Below are 20,587 nucleotides of genomic sequence, written 5' to 3'. Positions count from 1 at the left end.
AATCATAATGCTGAAATATAGCAGAAAACATAAAATAATAGTGCAACTTCTAGAGTTCTCACTAACTCTCTCTCTGTGGGGGTCTATTATATACATGTCAGAAACCGGTCTAACCGTTTCACCTAGGGGAGGACTTAGACAATCAAACTGGCTGACTTATTTTACTAGACCTTAGTTTAAGCTTATACTCCTGTTGCGGAGTTTTCTCTAACAGGGAAGGGTTCGTAGCAATGTCTTTTGCGGGACAGTCCTTAAGAATAGTACTTTGGCAGTCTTTAAGATCCTCGGAAATGTTCTTTGAAACAGGCTTTAGTCCAAAAAATCTTTTCACATGTGACAGGTGGACCCAGCCCTTCCTGCCTTCCAGCTTGACGGCAGTACGGGTGGCCAGGAGGACCTGTCGGGGTTCCTTCCAGCGAGGCTCCAGCGGACTTGAACGATCAAAATTCCGGACAAGAACCATGGATCCGGGAACGATTTCATGCGGTGCCACCTCGGTATTGTCTGGAAATGCGGCAGCAACCTGTGGACGACAAGAGTTGAGGGCAGACATCAAGGAAGCTAGGTAATCTGTCAGCATATTACTTGAAACATCGGTAATACTTCGAGGTCTAGGTGTACCCCACATGTTAGGGGGGCGGCCGAATACGACCTCATAAGGGGACAGACCTGATCTGGAATGTGCGACCATGCGCATATAAAATAGGGCAACTGGCAGAGCTACTAGCCAGTCCACACCTTTCTCTTTACATACTTTTGCAATTCGGATTTTCAGGGTCTGATTATGTCTCTCTACGAGACCGGCTGCTTCTGGATGGCGTACACAATGGAACTTCCACTGGTACCCTAACAACAGGGAAATATGTTTCATAAGCTCGGATGAGAATGGCTGGCCGTTGTCTAAATACACGACCCTAGGGAGTCCATAACGGGGGAAGAATTCACGAACCAACTGCTTGGCAGTGGTCGCGGCTGTGTAATCTGGGACTGGATATGCTTCTGTCCACCTGGACAAAGCGCATACAACTACGAGGACATACTTGAAACCTCGACATCGCTCCATCTGAATATAATCCATCTGGAGGACTTCAAAAGGGTGGTCAGGGGGCTGGAATCCACCTTGTTCCACCGGGACACTTTTACCTGGATTAAACTGACAACATATCATACAGGTACGGACTTTCTGCTTGGCTGCAGCTCGTAAATGCTTGTTGAACCAAATGTTCTGGATACTATCTAACATAGCTTTTTCTCCTAAATGTGCTGGACTATGTGCGGTATTGATAATGACTTGAACCATAGAATCGGGGAGAAACCATGTGGCTTTACCCTTCGTTACCCATCCCTGGTCTGTCTGGACCCCTCCTTGTTCGGACCATTTCTTGATTTCCTCGGGAGTAGCATGTAACTGGATATCTATGACATCTTGAGTAGGGTCCTTAACTGTCATACAGGTAGTCGGATCTGGAGTGTATGTCGGTGTCTTATTAACTGAAATGTCTGGCGTCTGTGCTGTAAGCCTGGCTGTGCGATCTGCTAGATCATTACCTTGAGAAATAGTGTCAGTAACTTTCGTATGTGCTTTGCATTTCATGATAGCAATAGATGTCGGTAAGTGTATGGCATCTAACAGAGCTTGAATAAGGAGACCATGCTGAATCTTGGTTCCATGAGAAGTCATGAAACCTCTCTCCTGCCAGAGCACTCCAAAGTCGTGTACGACTCCAAATGCGTAACGTGAATCAGTGTAAACATTAACTTTCAGGTTCTTGGCGTGTATGCAGGCTTGTGTCAGAGCAACTAGCTCTGCTGCTTGAGCAGACAGGGTGTCAATACGATGTGTTTCAATAACTTCAGTGTCAGTAGTCACTGCATACGCGGCTACTAGTTCTCCTGTACTTGTTCTCATACATGAACCATCCACATAAAGTGTCAGGTCGGGATCCGGTAATGGAATATCTGTCAAGTCTTGTCTTGGCTTAGTCATAGTGTTAACTACTTCCACACAGTCGTGTGTGGCAGGATTTGAATTAACTGATGGTAACAGTGTAGCAGGATTTAGAACGTTGCAGCGTCTGATTTCTATGTGTGGCTGGAACAGTGTCAATTCATAACCTGTTAAACGTGCAATTGTCAAGTGCTGAGTCTGGGTTCGGTTTAAAAGAACTTCCACGGAGTGTGGAACTTGTACTGTCAAGGAATGTCCTAATACTATGGAATCACTTTGTCTGATAGCTAGTGCTGTGGCTGCAACTGACTTGAGGCACGCAGGCAGAGCCTGGGCTACAGGATCTAATGTGCTCGAAAAATAAGCACAGGGCTTGTATTGTCCTGCTTGATCTTGTGTGAGAACAGATAATGCTGTACCTTCCCGTTCTGTGACGAAAAGTGTAAAAGGCTTACTGTAGTTCGGTGTAGCTAGAACAGGAGCTTGGCATAGAGCTTTCTTTAACTCATTAAAACTAAGTGTATGTTCAGATGTCCAAGGGAGGACAGTCGATACGGCTGCCTCCTGTGTCGTTAACTGTATCAGTGGCTTAGCTAGAAATGCATACTGAGGAATCCATTGTCTGCAGTAAGAAGTGAGGCCGATAAAAGCACGTACCTCCTTCTGGGTCTTGGGCTGAGGAAGACTCGCTATTAACTGGATACGGTCGGGTGTCAACTGCCTACCCCTCTTGGACAGTAAGTGGCCTAAGTAGATCACTTGCTGGACACAGAATTGAAGCTTAGAAGGGGACACCTTGTGCCCCATCTCGGCAAGGAAATACAAGACTGTAAGGGATGCTCGCTCGCAAGCACGTTCAGAACGGGCTGTGATCAGTAGATCATCGACATACTGGAGCAGGGCAGTGTCAGTTGGCATGTGAATATTGTCTAGTTGTCTCTTAAGTGCTTGACTGTAAATACTAGGACTTTCTGTGAAACCTTGAGGAGCTCGTGTGAACATATAGCTCCTTCCATTTAAACAGAATCCGAAAAGGAACTGGCTGTCTGGATGAATGGGGACACTAAAAAATGCGTTCTTGAGGTCTATGACTGAAAAAAATGAGGCTTCAGAATCAATGGCTGTCAATAGGGAAGAGATATCTGGGACAACTGGGTACTGGGGAATAATACATTTGTTGAGTTCCCGAAGGTCAATCACTAATCGATATACTGGGGGTGCATTTGGATCAGTACGTTTCATGACTGGAATGATCGGAGAATTACATACATTGGAGTCAGTTTCTACAACTACTCCTTGAGCGATGAGCTCGTCAATAATTTTAGATAAGGCTGCTACAGCCTCAGGTGGCAATCTGTACTGTCTGATTCGTGGTAACACTACACCTGGCTTGAGAGTCACACGATGGGGTGTGATTTGCATGAAGCCAACATCAGTTGGACCTTGTGCCCATAGATGCTGCGGAACATTAGACAATCTCGGATCAAAATCTCGTAATACATAGTGACCCTTGAAGTCACGTAGGAACAGTCGTATTCCCTCTGGGGAACAGCAAATAACTGCACCTAATTCTTTCAGTGTTTTAATACCTAACAAATTTTCTGGACATGACTTCGTAAGTAACAGATCAGTAGTGCGGGACAATGGACCTACTTCTAGAGTAACTGGCTTAGATATCTCGTTTATAATAGGCTTTCCTGAAAATCCAAGGGAAATATTTCTAGAGCCTGAGAGCGGAGCCCCTGGAACTTCGGCGTGACTGATGGTGGTCCTACTTGCCCCTGTATCAATCAAAAACTTTCTGTCTTTCCCTAATACTTGACTATGAACATAGGGACCCTCTTGATCTACAGGTATCTCAATGAGAAGCAAGCCTACCTCCCTCTCTAGGCTGTTTCATGAATATGGCTGATACTCTGGATACTCAGACTGCGCATACTGGTACATCTGCTGTGTAACATGCTGTGTTGCAGCAATAGGCTGCGGTGCTGGAACTGTCTGTTGTGTATTCTGTGGCTGAGAAGTCTGTGAAACTTGTTCTTGTCTAGGCGGACGTGGTCTTTCTTTAGTCTTACCCGTAGCTATGTTGTGTTTCAGAACTGCACACTCGTTTATATAATGACCTGGCTGTTTACAATAATTGCAGGTCCCTTTAACGGGAACTGCAGAATGACTGGCTTGATTCGTACCCCTCTTCTGACTGTCTTGAGGAACAGATTGTGCAACTAGTACTTTCATTTTCGTGTCTTTCATACGTTTCCTTTCATGATCTTGTTCTTCTCTGATTCTATTCTGGTGGTATTGAAGCATCTGTAACATCTGGGATGGGGTATTAGCTTGCCAGGTACTTTCGACTTTCAAAACTCGATTCTTAACTTGTGGACTTGAATTCTCGACTAATTTAGTAACAAAAAGATGAGGGTATGACTCGCTACTTGTCTTGAGGCCACTGTTGATACTAAAGCATTTCTCGAATCTAGAATAAAAATCACTAGTGTCTTCGTCTTGTTTCTGTTTACAGGCTGAGATTGCATCCCAGTCTTCCTTTTTAGTGGCTAATAATCTTGGCAAAACTTGTATTAACAGTTCTGGTAATTCTTTACATTTTTCTCCTAGACCGGTACCTGGTACTCGTATCTTATCTTCGGCTTCTAGAACTGCCCAATCGATCTTTTTCTCTCCCACCTCCCAATCTTTTTCCTTGAGTTTTTCGTATACCCCTGCGGGCAACAGGACTTTTAACATTTTAATTATATCTGGATACGTGTATTCTCCCATACGGAGCATGTCTTTTAATTCTCGGTGGAACCCTGCTGGATCTTTGTCATGACAGGGAATTAATTTCTTCATCTCTAAGAGTTCCATCTTTGTAATCGGAGTGTAAACAAACACTCGTTGCATTTCACCATCTGTTGTCCGAACTGGGTGTACTTCTCGTAACGGATTCTGTCTATCTATGTAAAAGGGTTTACTTTCTGGGGGTGAGACATGAACAAAATGCGGGTTCAAAAATGTTCTATATTTGTGGCGCTGTTCTAGAATGACACTAATTAAATCGGTACCTAAACCTTTCCATCTATACTGGAGTAACTCGTTCAGGACATCGTGTAACGGACCTGGATCAGAATGTTGACCCTCATACAGAGTAATGAGGTGCTGGATCATATACATACCCACCAGTCGTTGCTCGGCTGGGGGCAATTTCAGAAACATTTGTGCCACTATTTCGTCTGGAAAAGTGGTAGAATCAGTAATCCATCGGACTGCTGATCGGGCTAGTTCTTGTTCATGCATAGTACTTAACTCACTATAACCGATTCGTGATTTCAGAATGTGATCGGTAGCTTGAAATACTTGTTCCAGAGAACCTTGCTCTGGTGCTGGATGAGGAACAGTTTTCTTGTAGTCTAGACGTGAATGTCGGTCTGGAAATCTAGATTTTCCTACATACGCTATTCTAGTGGGATTCTCGTCCTCTACCTCTTCAGTAGAAGAGTCATTTTCTTTCTCGTTTACTTGTGCTGCTTTACGTTGTTCGTGTAACTTTATTATTTCTTTACGGATTTTCTTGTACATACTCTCTATACTACTGATAGTTCTGTGTTTACCCTCGGCTATATTATCACTCCACCTTGTCAGGATTTTCATTTCGGCCGGATCTTTAGTCGGGGAATCTTGTTCTCTTATTAGACAATTAATCAGAAACTTTAATATCATGAGCTGGATCTCAGCTTTCCTTTGGGACATGGCTTCACCAATACTTTCTGGATCATCCCCTGTACGGATGAAACGATATATTCTGTCTAGATCTCCTTTCATATCTGGTAGGGTGTCCAAATACCCGGTCACCCGTCTTACACGGATGGAATATATTACTGTACTATCATCACCTGCAACTGGATCATAGCGGCATTCAGTGAGAGCTCGTCGGATGTCTGCAACGGACTTATATTTGGGCGTACGCTGTAACGCACATTCATGTAACTCGGCCAACGTTCTACGTTGGTGCGGTGGTGGGGTACCAGGAGGACCTCCTCCTGCGGCCCCTAAACTGGAATCGTCGACTGATACTCTTCGTACTAGCGCGGCGGGAAGTTGTAATGTAGGCTGGACCGGGGGTACCGTAGCAGGTACTGCAAGAGGTGCCCCGGTGTCTGGAGGAGCTAGATTTACATTATTTACAGGGACTGGCGGAACAGGATTTGCATATTCCGGGACTGTGTCGTCCAAATAGGACGAGATGAAAATATCAGCTGCGGTCGGTTTGTGACGTAGCTTAGTCGGAACTAGTGGTGGCGGAAAATTACTGGATGCCTCCGGGGTCGCTTTTGGCAAGCCCTCGGCAAGAAGAGGATACATACCCTTAATGAGGGCATTCCTCTGTCTGTCTGACTGTTCTGTTTTAACTCGTTCACCTATCTCGATTAGTTCCCTTTCTTGGGCTCGTTCCAAAGATTCTCTACTTAGTTCTGACTTTCTGATTTCTTTTTCGGTTCTTTTATGAGATTCTTTGCGCCATAACTCGATGGCATCTTTCTGTGACTGTCTGGCTTTCTTTTTCCATAATGCTTCTTCTACTCTCATGATGCACTCGGCATCCCATGTACCCGATACGGGCCATCTATACTTTTCTTCTAATTCCTTGGTATACTCTACCCATAAATCTAGATATAATATGGCACTTATGCCATGCTTCTGATACATAAAATGACCTGGACTGTCCCTAGGCGGGACAGGAACTGCTGCTTCTAGCAGACCTTTTCTGGTTTTTAACTGACGTAATTTCGAGAATAAAGGCATGACTGAACTGTAATCTAGACACAATACAATACACAACGAACACGATAACTACACCACTTTCATACCACGACATTAAAAATACATGAAGAACATTTAAAATAACAGTTCGAACAGAATACTACCTGGAATACTGAAAACAGAATACATGAATTTTCTCGAGAACAGAACTGACTAGAACAGAAACTAGATGCACTGCTGAAACAGTACGAAACTTACCGGTCTCATAAAGAGACACGTCAGGACCCGCATCCACCGAAGTGGACACTTCGTTTTGGGTCTGTGTACCACCAACCCACGGACCAGAGTCAATTAGACTGACCCTGTCTAGATACTACCCCAGCAATGGTACTCACCGGGAAGCAAGAATGGAAGGCCTCGGACTGGACTGGACTGCTTCGACGCCGGACGGACGAACTTCGGACTTCTGTTACGGGTGGGCCTCCGGATACCTCGGACCTTGGACTCTCGGCTTGGGCTCTGGTCGGGACTCGCCGCGTTCCTCCACCGCCTCGTCTGGATGCTGGACCGCCACCTCCGTCTCCTCCGTGGGCCTGAGGGATACTTGAAGCAGAAATATCTGCACGTGCACGGTATGGTTCCGTCACGGCTGCAGAGGGTCAGGGGGCCGGCGTGGCTTCACCGGCGCGTGGGGAAAGGGCAAGTCCCTGTTCGGGCGCCATTATGTGGTATATAAATAAATAATACCGGATCTAGGTTTTACTGGACATAGCAATAACAGATAGCTCAATAAATAAGAGTCAAGATTCGAGGTAGTAGGAGTTTGCAGGTTTAATACAGCATAAAGGACAGGAACAGGACAACCTGCACGGGAACAGGATGACAGCGCTGCCGGGGGCTGGATCAGGATCGGCGTATCATTTAATAACAGTGCACAAATATATATACTAAAACAGTTACATTACAATGAATTACAGTAGGCGGAGCAGTGGGTGTGGTCAATAGCAGTCGCGAAAGATAAGGGTGAAAATGGGTGTAACAGGGGCGTATACATAGACATGTGATGCAAACGTAACAGAATATGTCATAAATGGGGCGGAAACATGGAGGGGGCTACCTAAGGAGCCGGGACCTCTAACCTAATGGTGCGCGCAAACTGACAATGACGTGTTACTAGGAGAAGCTGGGGGCTATGAACTCTGTGCTAGGAGCAGAGACTGAAGTCTGGAGAGTCAGGGCGACATGTACCTAAACAGTATCTAGTATCTAATGTTTAGAGAACATGTTGATAGAATCCAAAAGTTATCGGGGTAAAGGCTAACAGACTCTAAGACTGGAGCATGCATTATTCTACATGTAGTGCGTGATGAAGAATATTAAATGACCATTAAATGCAGTATTTCTCTTACATGGAGACGTAAAGGCTAGACAATGACGGAAACTATTGATGCGATTCAGTAGCTTAGGAATGCAGAGAAGGAGGGCTGGACTGATAACTAGAATCATAACATACTCTTGGCAGACTCAGAGGCAGAGCCAGGCTGAGCCGGGCACTGTGAGGCAGGAAGTAAGTGAAGGGTCGAGGATACAGGTGGGGGCTGTATCGCTCCTCAGCGAGGACTCAGAAGACAGGAGCTGAATCTGGTGTCCGGGCCCTTTTGAGGCCTAGAAACGGGGACTTTACAATAAAATAACGTGCACACTGAGAAACGTGGCAACGTAACTTTACATAGGCCTGATATTCGTAGCTTTCACGAGAACTGAAAACTGGCATACTAGTGATGGACACAACTGTAATTGCGTCTTTAATCAAACATGGGGGATACATATGCATATTTAATCATGCACACATAACATAAGATGGAGGACACGTAGGGACACAGAACATGGCAAAATTTACTTTTCCACAGGATCTACTCCGTGTTAATTTGGTCAAGTGGGGGAGACTTATTGCTTCCGTTATGAATGCTGGCTTGGCTGGTGCGGCCTTACCAGATTCTTGGATGGGAGCTGAGGTCGTCCCTGTCTTTAAGAAAGGGGACAGGGACGACCCTGCCAATTATCGCCCCATAAGCCTCCTTGACAGTTCCCAGAAGGTGGCAGGCAAGGTTGTCTTAGGAAGAATCATGCAGTGGATCAAAGAGAACAATATTTTGTCAGACTTCCAAGCCGGTTTTAGAACTGGCACGGGGACGATCGAGCAAGCACTCCGCTTGCTGATGCTCTACTGGAAAGTGGTTGTACTGGGCAAAGGCAGCCTGTACCTGGCATTTATAGATCTTAGGACTGCCTTTGACCTGGTCCCACGAGAGCAGCTTTGGAGTGTTCTCGATACACTGGGCATTCCCCCTTACCTGCTGGATATGCTGATAAAATTCCACGCAGACAACTTTGCCCAGATCAGGTGAGGAGTCCAGGGACAAAAAACATCACGCATCCCTGTAAATAGAGGTGTCCGCCAGGGTTGTGTGTTTGCCCCCACTCTGTTCTCGTTATATATCAACGGAGTGGTGGAGCATCTGCTACAACATCCAGCAGATGCCCCCTCCCTGGCGGGGAAGAAAACACCTACCCTCTTATTTGCAGATGACACCCTCCTGATCTCTAAGACACCAGCGGGCCTACAGAGTCTGCTAAACAGCTTTAAAACCTTCTGTGATTCAAGAGGTCTGGTCATAAACACGGGGAAGACGAAGTTCCTGGCTTTAAATCCCCCAAGGAAATCAGTCAAATCACCTACACTTGATCTAGTCCCACTTGAGAGGGTCAAGGAGTTCGACTATCTTGGCATCCGTCTCTCTGCGACTCCATGAGTTGGAAATCCCATCTCCAAAAGATGTTGCTGTCCCATAAGAGAGTGACAGGTGCCCTTCTTAAGAAACACCGTGGCTCCTCTTACAAACCAATTGCACTGGCCCTGGACATTTACAGGGCACAGGGTGTTAGTGCAGCTCTCTATGGTGCAGAATTATGGGGTGTGCAGAACGTGGACCACCTGGCCCGCTCCGAAAATAAATTCCTCAAAAATGTAATGGCCCTTCCTCATAATACTCCAACTATTCCCCTTTTACTAGATATGGGCATTTGCTCGATCAGTGATCAAGCGAGGTTGCGCCCGCTCCTCTTATGGGCCCGTATCTGGAGAGTCCCTGAATTGTCCAGCTATGCAGATGGCTTAAAAGAGATACTTGCATCGCCCGGCTGGGCCAAGATTCAGTGGCTAAGGGAAGTCAAACATCTCTTAATTAACTTGGGCCTTGAGGATGACTGGGACAACAGATCTGCCCCGCCAAAGTTAATATTAAAAAAGTTATTCTGGTCTTGGGTGTCTGAGGGCAGAAAAAAGGACGCTAACCTGTGTAGGTCATTGACAGAATTTCTTTTGGTAAAAGATGTGCACTTACGGGAGTCATATTTGGATTCTATCACAGTTCCTTGGGATAGGGCCCTTTATTACAAATTCAGGGTAGGCGTCCTTCCAGTGGGAACTGTGACTGTCAACTGGAAGGTCCCGGCACAGACTTCTCCCTTTTGCCCTTGCTGTTTACACAGATTATAGTCACTTCAGGGCCACATGAAAACCCCCGCCCCCACATTACCATCATCCCGCAAATAACACCAAGACACGTTTGTTAAGATTGGGAAAATATGCTGCAGGTTTATTATTACATACAAGATTATGTAATCACGGTGGGTTATCTTACGGGCAATCCAAGGGCAGGCCGCATTCTCGCCACCTGCCCGCCTGCTGAGCCAATCAGCGCCGTGGCGAACCACCCAGCTGATGAACATTTATGGTAATAATACTCACGCCCCTTGCGGGGCGTAACTAAGCAACCCCCAGTTGCGCAGGCCCGCAACCCCCCGAAGGACTACTGGGGCGCCGACTCGGATTCCTAGACCTCCCATGAGGTTCTAGGTTAGGCTCTGGCACCCCTATGTGCCCGCTGAAGTACTGTGTTGCACCTCTCTGTTTCCGGATTGCCCTGTAACTCCGCCTGCAACGAAAAAAGAAACACATTAAAACTCCCTCAGGAGCCCCCCCCTCAGCTGACACTCTTGGGTAAGCGGTAGGGAGGGAAAGAGTGTCCACGTCCACGCGACGTCCGGGGCGGCAAAGAGACCACCACAGTGGCCTGAGGGGAAGATATACCTTCTTCCTGCATGCCGCCCCCCGGACGTGCGTCACTGGGCCGCCCCCTCCACCAGGCGACTCTGCCCGGAGGGGGGGTATCTGACCATGTCTAGGGGCGGGGCGGCCCTCCGCGACTAAGGGCCCGCCCTCCTGATGGCCACCGGGTGGCCTCGGGCAGGCGCATAGTCACTTCAGGGCCACATGAAAACCCCCGCCCCCACATTACCATCATCCCGCAAATAACACCAAGACACGTTTGTTAAGATTGGGAAAATATGCTGCAGGTTTATTATTACATACAAGATTATGTAATCACGGTGGGTTATCTTACGGGCAATCCAAGGGCAGGCCGCATTCTCGCCACCTGCCCGCCTGCTGAGCCAATCAGCGCCGTGGCGAACCACCCAGCTGATGAACATTTATGGTAATAATACTCACGCCCCTTGCGGGGCGTAACTAAGCAACCCCCAGTTGCGCAGGCCCGCAACCGCCCGAAGGACTACTGGGGCGCCGACTCGGATTCCTAGACCTCCCATGAGGTTCTAGGTTAGGCTCTGGCACCCCTATGTGCCCGCTGAAGTACTGTGTTGCACCTCTCTGTTTCCGGATTGCCCTGTAACTCCGCCACAGCCCGTGCGATGGTCCCCGCCGCCGCACGGGCCCCCCACCAACGCTACTACCTTTACCTGCAACCTTTGCTCAGAAGAGCCTCTTTTAAATAGGGGAGGAATAGGTCAACGCCCACAGCGTGAGATGAACCCCATCCGCCTCAAAATAGCCTTAGCTTTTGTAAATTGTTTCAAGTCAGAAGAACACCGCCTCTCCGTATGGGAAGATTTCTTCATGGCGCTGTGCTTTTACTCCCAGACCTGACAATTGCTTGGCACAACTTAGCGCCTCCCCAGAGACCTGATCCTGACATGAATACATGCCAGAAGAAGCCCAGGCCCTTCTGCCACTAATCTGCAGCTACCCCGGGTCTTACTCGTTACAACATTATCGTAACCAACCCCGGGACGAGTAGTCAAACTACCAGGAGGTGACAAAGAGAAGAGGAGTGGCCCCTACTGCTGAGGTGCTTCGTAACAATTAATAGACGTACCAGCACAAGCCGTGAAACTCAAACACCCTACGACAGGGGCCAGCAGGTTACACCCAGCATAGTTACAATCTGCCGTCACGCCGCTGTCCGCATAACATAGGACATTGTGCTTATGATAACGCTTGTGCTGCTAAGCTCAAAGAGCACAGAGGCATAGAAGGCTATACTATATAACTAGGACAATGCCCATGCCTGTGCCAATACAGGAAAGAGGTATTAACAGCAGGCACCACCTGCCCTCAGGGTTTTTGTCTGGAACAGCAAGGCCATGCTACCACTAAGATAGCTTGTCTGTAAGGGAGACTTACGACCACCACCCCGGGGTTGCAGGAACTGGAACCAAGAACACACTTAAGGTCACGACCTGCATCATGACATGCCTGCTGACCAAAAGCCCCTCTGACTCTTATAGGGCATAAACCCCCGTGACAAACCCTCTACAGCCAAATATCGACTATCCCAGGTTCGAGGGGTCCCTCGTAACGTATAACTTCTGCCGAAGCGCAGTTCTCCAGAAGCAAAAGTGCTTAGGAGGGATTTTAAAGCTGAACCAAGGCGCTCCCCAAACTGGCGCTACCAAACCACAGGCCAACTTCTCGCCTAGGGAAGAGCACAAGGAACCAGCGGAAATTTTTTTTTTATTTTTTTTATTTTATTATTATTTTTTTTTATTATTTTTTTATTAACATTATAAAAGGCAATGTCAGTTACAATGCCAATAGCTTAGACGTGTAAAGTGAGACCTATTGCATTGCAAATGCTTGTATAGAGGAGACCTCGAAACGGGTCGCTAACAGGCTCAGGCTGTCCTTGCTTTTTCCAGACTGCAGTGACAGCAGGCACATCAAGTGCGCGTGCTCACACTGCTCCTTCTCACTAGTGGAGAAGTTACGGCATCACGTCATGCCAGGTGGGGGATGAAGGAGAAGGGAAAGACTAAATATCCGTTTTCTCTCTGATATCCCTTCTCTTTAGAAACTCAGGAGCAGCAATATTGTTGTGATGTCACCAGGCTTTAAGTGGAAGCTTTTTCCAGTCTTATATCAAACCTATAGTTGCTGCATATTTTTCTTATGCAACTACAACCATTGACCTAGCCAATAGTCCTGACTTGAAGGTATGCTGTTACTTGTTGAAATCATATATCTGGATGCAAAGACAGAAACCGCAAAACAAGTCGGGCATCACACTATGCATGCCCAGATTGTTTGCGTACCTGTTTCTAAGTCACACCCCTTTTACAATGGCCCCGCCCCTTTGAGCGACCCCCAGTTTTTTCAGACCTTCTGTGTCTTCGTACAGCTGTTACTTCAATTCCTGAGCCATTCTGTCTAGAGAGTTTGCCGGGGGCCCACTACTATAGGTATAATTGGCAGTCCAGGCTCAGGCAGTGGTTGCAGTTGCTCCACAAGAGTGTGAACTGATTGACACTGCAGGCGTAAACCCTACATACTACCGGGAGGTCCAGAACAGAAGGCGCAGCGGGAAGGCTGCCTTCCGGATAACAGAGCCTAGGAAGAACAGACAGACGACAGCAGAATGAAGGCGAGCAGATTGGTCATTGACCATGACCTATCTTCCCAGGAAAGTTAAAACAGTGCAGGTCTCGGGAATGTACATGAGCAAGACTAACTCTACCACTTGGTAAGGCCCCAGGATGATATGTGCATGGTTCTACAAATCCTATTAGCTTAGGACTAGACCTAGGATTTGCTACTATCCTAATTTTGGCCCTTAAGGTAGACTCCCATATACTAAAACCATCCCCTGACAGGGCAGTCAGATGATATCCAAAAGTGAGGGCCCCACCCCAAGAGCGCCACAGGAGTCTGTCCTATGTATAATAATCAGGGGAATGAAATATCCACACCCAACAGAGCCACCAAACGCGGCTCGGGGTTCCCCATAGCACACCAACGAGTGATTCCGAACTGGCTCAATCTAGCATTTGCTCAATATCCAAATTATTGCACATCCAGACGGACTTCCCTACAGGACTACCTTGCCATGACAGTACAGTACGATAAAACCCAGAAGTGAAGGCCCCAAAATGGCACGCCACAGGACAAGCACAGTAGCAGTTCTGCAATATGTAAGCTATTCTGGTGCCATAACTTTCCACACAGCCATAAGGAGTCACAACGTGGCTCGGGGCCCCCCTAATGCACTTGGACGTATACGTAATTCTATGGAATGCCAGCACAAAGTATTGGAGCGGACCAAAAGACGACAAATCCATGAAAAGTGACTGAAAATACCTTTGGCACACTTCATCCTCACTGATGTGTTCTACGTACATAAGTTCTGACAGTCGCACTATCTTGTTTTGAGTTAATGGTATCACGCGACTTGCACAGGGGCACCCAGACACGCTGGAATGCCAGCACAAAGTATTGGAGCGGACCAAAAGACGACAAATCCATGAAAAGTGACTGAAAATACCTTTGGCACACTTCATCCTCACTGATGTGTTCTACGTACATAAGTTCTGACAGTCGCACTATCTTGTTTTGAGTTAATGGTATCACGCGACTTGCACAGGGGCACCCAGACACGCTTACTCATAACTGCGTTATGCTGAGTACACTAGATGGTAGCCTGGTGTACTACCCACTTCACGCAGGTACTCCAACCCATAAGCAGACTGAATCACACCTTAATTTATCTTCAGGCACCCAGGATATACTCGGGGATGTGAATAACATATCTGAGATCAGCAGGCAGTGACCGGCGAGCGTGCTGGTACAGCAATAATGAACGCCACGCTGGAAGCTATTCTGACCCCTGGCCCTGCTTGGTGAGACAGAGGGAAGCAATGGGGCAAGTCGAGTTTAAATTTGTATAGCGCACTACTCACCCGTAGGGACACAACACGCTAGAGGGAGGGAAGGGAGCTTACTTCCTTATCACTGTTTTTGTCCGGAGACCTGGTGCTACCACATACCACAGGGGCGCGAGCTCGGCCCACAAGTAAGGAGCGCTTAATTGAGCAGTAATTCTTTGCCTAACAGGCACATGCAGGTAAAACGAATTGGCCAAAGTCCCCTGGTAAAGAAGCGCCACTCAGCACACAGACTGAATTGACAGAAATCCCAGCATACAACGCGCTTGGTCTAAGAACACTAAATGGACGCGACCCAAGGCTCGCAACCTGGTACCGGCACCCGCGCCGGGAGTACTAGCGCGTCCCAGGCGAAGGAGCGCATATGTGCAGATACATTATCAAGCCAGGGCACATGCAAGGACGGTGGGTACCTGGTCACTGCATGTGACGCGATCGTGCGAAAGAACCAATAATAATGCGCCATCTAAGCACACACTACTACAAGAAGCCACTATTACAGCCGCACCCTAGGTTAGCCAGCGCGCACTAAACACCACTGAATAGATTCGGGCAGGAACCCTGCCTGTGACGCGGCCATGAGGCAAGAAAACACTAGTCATACCGCGCAAACAAAACACTAAACAATCGGGCCAGACAAGCGTAAGAATATCACCCGCAAGCAATACCTAGCGCCTAACAAAGGACGGCTGGGATATGGAGTTAACAGCTTCGAACTGTGCAGAGTCCCTAACATAACAAATAGAGGTAGCCGCATCCAGACCCAGAATGGTTCATGTAGCACCCGCTATGTTGCATAGGCCAGGGAAGAAGTGAATAGCCCAGGGGACAAATGTATGCGACATTACCGAAACTCGAACACAGGTCCGAAGTCGAGCACCTTAGCCAGTAAATACCCCCGAATGCACGACTCTGCGCGTGCGGAGCACCCACGATGAAACTCGCATCCTTCCAAAGTGACAGCTGAGGTCATGCTTGAATCGCGCCTAAGGACACTACCGCCTGGTAACCTGCACACGTCACCTATTCTGCCGACATGCACCGAGTGCTACCTTCAGCCGACATGCACAGAGTGCTACCTCCCGATGTTGATTACTCGCATAGGCACCCAGCCTCATGAATGGAACCTCTGCACGAGGGATCAGCCCCCACGCGCTGCGACGGCTGCCAAGGCGCTCAGAAAGGCAAGGACTGGCATAAAATCGTGTGTGATGTTCCTGACAAACATTGCGGGGTAATGCAAGATCCCCACTTAGTGCAAGAGCTGCTGAAGTCTTTACCAACAAGAAAATTGGCATCATACAACACATGTATGATAAAATTAGTTTGGGGGCGCACATACCCCTAGCACGCGACATACATAGCTTATACATGTATGTACAATTGATATACTTTTTTTTTTTTTTTTTTTTTTTTTTTTTAAGCCCCCGGTGTAAAACAGAGCGCTCAGCACATGTGCGCCAAATAGTAAAATGCAGGCTATCTTAAACCCACGCAGAAAACAGCGTTATAAAGACATAATACCAACATTATATGCATGTACCCACGTAACCAATCGCTCCTGGCACCATGTGCGCCACCTAGCCTTGGAACCTAGTTCACTGAAAACCTTGTCGAACGCGCTATAAATGAAATAAAACGCAACACGGGCCACCAGGCCGATAATGCGATCCGGATGCCCGGAAAAGTGTAAACAAATACGGTGCCTGGAGCACGCCCTGGACAAAGGCGGGCGATCTAAAATTGGGCGCCATATTTACACCATAACTTGGTTCCGGAGAGGAGGCGAGGACTCAATTGGGCGCCATTTTACAAAGTGCTCGCAAAGTGCTCGCAAAGTGCTCTAGTTCTTACGCTCTCCCCAATAGTAAGTGGCTCCAAGAACCGCTTCCTCCTATACTGTGCCTGCTCGATACAAACACCGTATCAGGAACGGGCAGGCGCAAAGTAATGGGGCCCCATGGGGAGGGAGGTAAAAAGGTTAAGCGAATATCTGAGTGACCCAAACTAACACATTACATCATGCAGCTCTGCGTGTTCTGCGCACCATGCATGCGCACAACAGTACTTCCGTTCCACTAAACCTACAGCATGGGGGAACACCTAAGTCAGTCTTATCCAGGTTATTACGCGCCGGACAGTGTAAGACATACTGCCTAGGCAATGGCCAGCTGACCCAGGGGCATTGTAATCTCTATGTTTCAGCAGACAGAGAATATACCTTCCATTCACAGTAAACCATAAAACCAGGACTCACCTAAGAACAACATAACAAAAGAAAACAAATGTGTTGATTGCATTAAATGTACAAAAGCTGCCGCGAACCATGGCAGGAAGCTCCTAGTGTACAACAGTTCTTGCAACAATCTGGTCGAAATACAAACGGCCAGATGGTCACCTCACCCCTCTCCGTCCTTATGAGGGAGACAATAGCAATAATAAATAAGTAAAGCGCTACGCAGCACCAACCACGGCAAAACCTATACATAAGAAATGTATATACCGTTAATAAATTACTATGTGGTCACTTGTATTGGTTAGAGCAGTTTACTCCAAGAAGCAGACACCGATCCGCTCGCCCGCTCACTTAGCATTCTCTAGAACTTTCCCCGGGATCTGTAGTGTTCTGAGCAAAGTTACAACGGCTAAGCGTTTTACATGCATTTAGACGGCCGCTCTACCGTTGCTGGGCACTGAACACGCACAAGACAAACCGGATAGGATTAATCACCTTGCGGGCCCCACACGTGACAAATGCTCGAGGAGGCATGTCGCAACCAAGTGTAATGCAAGCAACGAGCGGAACGGTGACAACTGGTCACCCTAATAAATGAAAGTAAAACCGAGCGGCCACGGCCGACCTGGGACACAGCAGCCCTAACCCCCACCGTCCCATTAGGGGTACACGAAACCGAAAGAAAAGACATGCCATCATAAAAGGCACAACCCCCGCCGGAGAACACATTGTCTCAGCCTGTGCTTCACGCGCCTGGCCCCAGCACCAACGGCCCTCCCCAAAAATGGCCACCAGCCTGTTTCACACAATCATAAAATTCACAATTGTAAAATCAACGACTGGACCGCAGACTCCGAGTATGCCCAATGCCGCGCACACGCAACCCAAACACGGGCCCATAAACTCGGCCTGCACACCCCCATACACACTCCCGAAAACGCCACGGAATTCTGATTTGTACATGTACATTATAAAAGATCACTGCGGTATAAAACCGCGCCGTTCCTCGATCGTTGGGACACGGAAACTCCGACACAACTACAGTAGGCCTTAGGCCAAATCGTGACCCAGTTCCGTGATAGGGTTAGTGTGTGTGTCGCAATGCATACAACATGCATGCAGTGACCCATCACCGTTCCGGGCCCCCGCACCAACGAAGCCGTTGCACCAGGTATGAACATCGAACCGGACCCAAGCATGGACAACAAACGTAACTTTGCCCAGAGCAGAAGGCACAGTGCAGAGCACTGCTGATACAGCAAACCAATGCAGATAACTGATCGGTATGAAGTATTGACTATAGGATGCAGGAAAAGTTGCTACTGTTACCCGATGAAGAACACAGTACTTCGTGAAACGCCTAATAAAACGTATTGTTTGCATTTTTTGAATTTCGCTCTTGGCACCTCTATCGCCCAAACAAAACATGTTTGAAACGTCATACCATGTGTACACTAACTGCTGGATGAACAAATCTGTTTAGTCGGACGCAACAGAGGCAAAGCATAAAATTGTTGACACACAAAAAGAGAATACCAGTACAAAGCAGTTAACAACCTAATAAACATTGTCAATGTTATTGAACTGTCGCTCAGCGTTGCCCTCTGCCCGTGAAGTGTGGGCCTAAAAAGCCTCCTTGCCTACCCCGGCTGACCTGAAATCATTGCTAGCCCACACAAGGACCTCTCAAGGCACCCGGCACCAATGCCCAGGCAACAAAAATCGGGCAAAATACGCGAGTTTCCACAAGCCCTCGTAATACCGAGGCTGTTTCAAGGAGAATCTCCCGGGGCACATGGCAGCACCATGCACCCACGACCCGCGCAGGGGCAAATGCACCACCACTGCCCAATTACATGAAAACGCCGAAACACCCGCAAACAACACGACTCACCGCAGGTAAAATAAAACGCCGGCGGAAAGCCCAGCACCCGACGCTAGACAGGCCTCCAGACGACCTCCAGAGGACACACCAAAAGGCACCAGGGTGAGGGAAAATGTGTGTCACCCCGCGAGGACACTACGACGTGTCCGAAAGAGTGTCCACGTCCACGCGACGTCCGGGGCGGCAAAGAGACCACCACAGTGGCCTGAGGGGAAGATATACCTTCTTCCTGCATGCCGCCCCCCGGACGTGCGTCACTGGGCCGCCCCCTCCACCAGGCGACTCTGCCCGGAGGGGGGGTGTCTGACCCTGTCTAGGGGCGGGGCGGCCCTCCGCGACTAAGGGCCCGCCCTCCTGATGGCCACCGGGTGGCCTCGGGCAGGCGCAGAGACAGTTCCCCATCTGCTGTTTGAATGTTTGGCCTATGCAGCACCCCGTAGCATATGGCTGAAGCCACTCTGTAGAGTCCTTGGGACTAGGTCGCACAGGGAGGCCTTAGGAATTCTTAAAACGGACCCTCGTCCCCTGTTCGCTATTGCAATGGCTACGTTTTTAGGCTGGGCATGGCGTATTAGACTTAACAGACTATCCTACCTTGTTTGAGTCTATCCTACACTGTTTACTGAGCTAAATACCTAAAGTGTTGCATAGAGCTATGTATTTTATATTGTTCACTTTTTAACTGTTTTAATGTTTATGTAATGCTTTTATGATATCAATTGTAATCGAAATAAAGCTATTACTTACTTACTTACTTAGTAATTACACTGAAATTAGGAAAAAGTCACACAGTAATCTGAAACCTTGGCAGCTAAACTCATGTTACTTGATAAATTCGAGCAAACTCCCAACTAAAAATCTCCAAAATAGAGGCGAGAGGATGAATTCGAAGCTAATGCGTAATACTTACATTCCTGACACACTGAATTCATAACCTGTTATTCAACAGTCTGGACCGTGTCGTTCCTTTCAGCGAAGGCCAATCTGTGACAAAACGAAGACTTCTGAAACCAGCGGCGCGAGGCAGTCTTTCTTCCATTTCGCTGACGACAAGCAAACAACACTCAAGCCAAAACAAAGAGCACGTGCACTGCTACCTGCAGAAGCCGGGCTCCGCCCCTTGCGGATTCTAGGCCAATGGCGACGGCGTAAAGGCGGTGACGTCGCCTAAGGAGCGTGAAGTAGCTGCGGTGCTGATGGAGCTTGTGTTGTACACAGAGCTGCAGACGCTGATACAGGAGGCTGCGGGCAGGCACTGGAGCATCTCCCGGGCAGCAGAAGAGCCCGACTCTATCCGCCGGGGAATGGCCTGCCTCATGTCAGCTTTTTCAGCAGGCTCCGCCACGGTGAGTTTTTCACTAAGTGGGTTGATGACTTGCTTTGACTTGCTTTCAAAGCCGGACAAGTGAGGATGGGTAAAGTGTCACGTGGGGGGGCTCCCAGTGGAAAAAGTAGCATGCCTCTGTATGCTTCTAGTAGAACGAAAAATGTCAAGTTGTAACGAAAGTACTCGTCGGTGTGGGCTGTTGTTGTGTCCCGCGTTGTTTAAAATATTTTAAATGAAAATAACGACTGAAAAACACAATGCTCGAGTATTTGCTTTAACACTTCTTGTCACGAGTGCTTGTCACTTTTGTGGTTTTAAGTAAAGGATGTGTCTCTATTATTTTTCTTATCGTGG

General features: G+C 47.9%; 1 protein-coding gene and 1 long non-coding RNA gene across 3 annotated transcripts in view; one reads left to right on the top strand and one right to left on the bottom strand.

Annotated features, from left to right (window-relative positions):
- The window catches only part of LOC144771522 (uncharacterized), a 531,127-nt gene extending 511,232 nt beyond the window's left edge, over positions 1-19,895 (bottom strand). For both annotated transcript variants that reach the window (XR_013599324.1, XR_013599325.1), the window contains exon 1: positions 19,817-19,895. This is a non-coding gene — a long non-coding RNA (uncharacterized LOC144771522). The remainder of the gene's footprint in view (positions 1-19,816) is intronic.
- Positions 19,896-20,102: 207 nt separating this feature from the next.
- The window catches only part of ABCG1 (ATP binding cassette subfamily G member 1), a 109,126-nt gene continuing 108,641 nt past the window's right edge, over positions 20,103-20,587 (top strand). The window contains exon 1 of the mRNA XM_078656800.1: positions 20,103-20,252. Coding sequence (XP_078512926.1) covers positions 20,103-20,252 — 150 coding nt within the window. The remainder of the gene's footprint in view (positions 20,253-20,587) is intronic.

This window comes from Lissotriton helveticus, chromosome 8, assembly GCF_964261635.1.
Source record: "Lissotriton helveticus chromosome 8, aLisHel1.1, whole genome shotgun sequence".
Taxonomy (NCBI): Eukaryota; Metazoa; Chordata; class Amphibia; order Caudata; family Salamandridae; genus Lissotriton; species Lissotriton helveticus.
The sequence above is the reverse complement of the archived record's forward strand: the minus strand, read 5'-3'. Positions and strand labels throughout refer to the sequence as shown.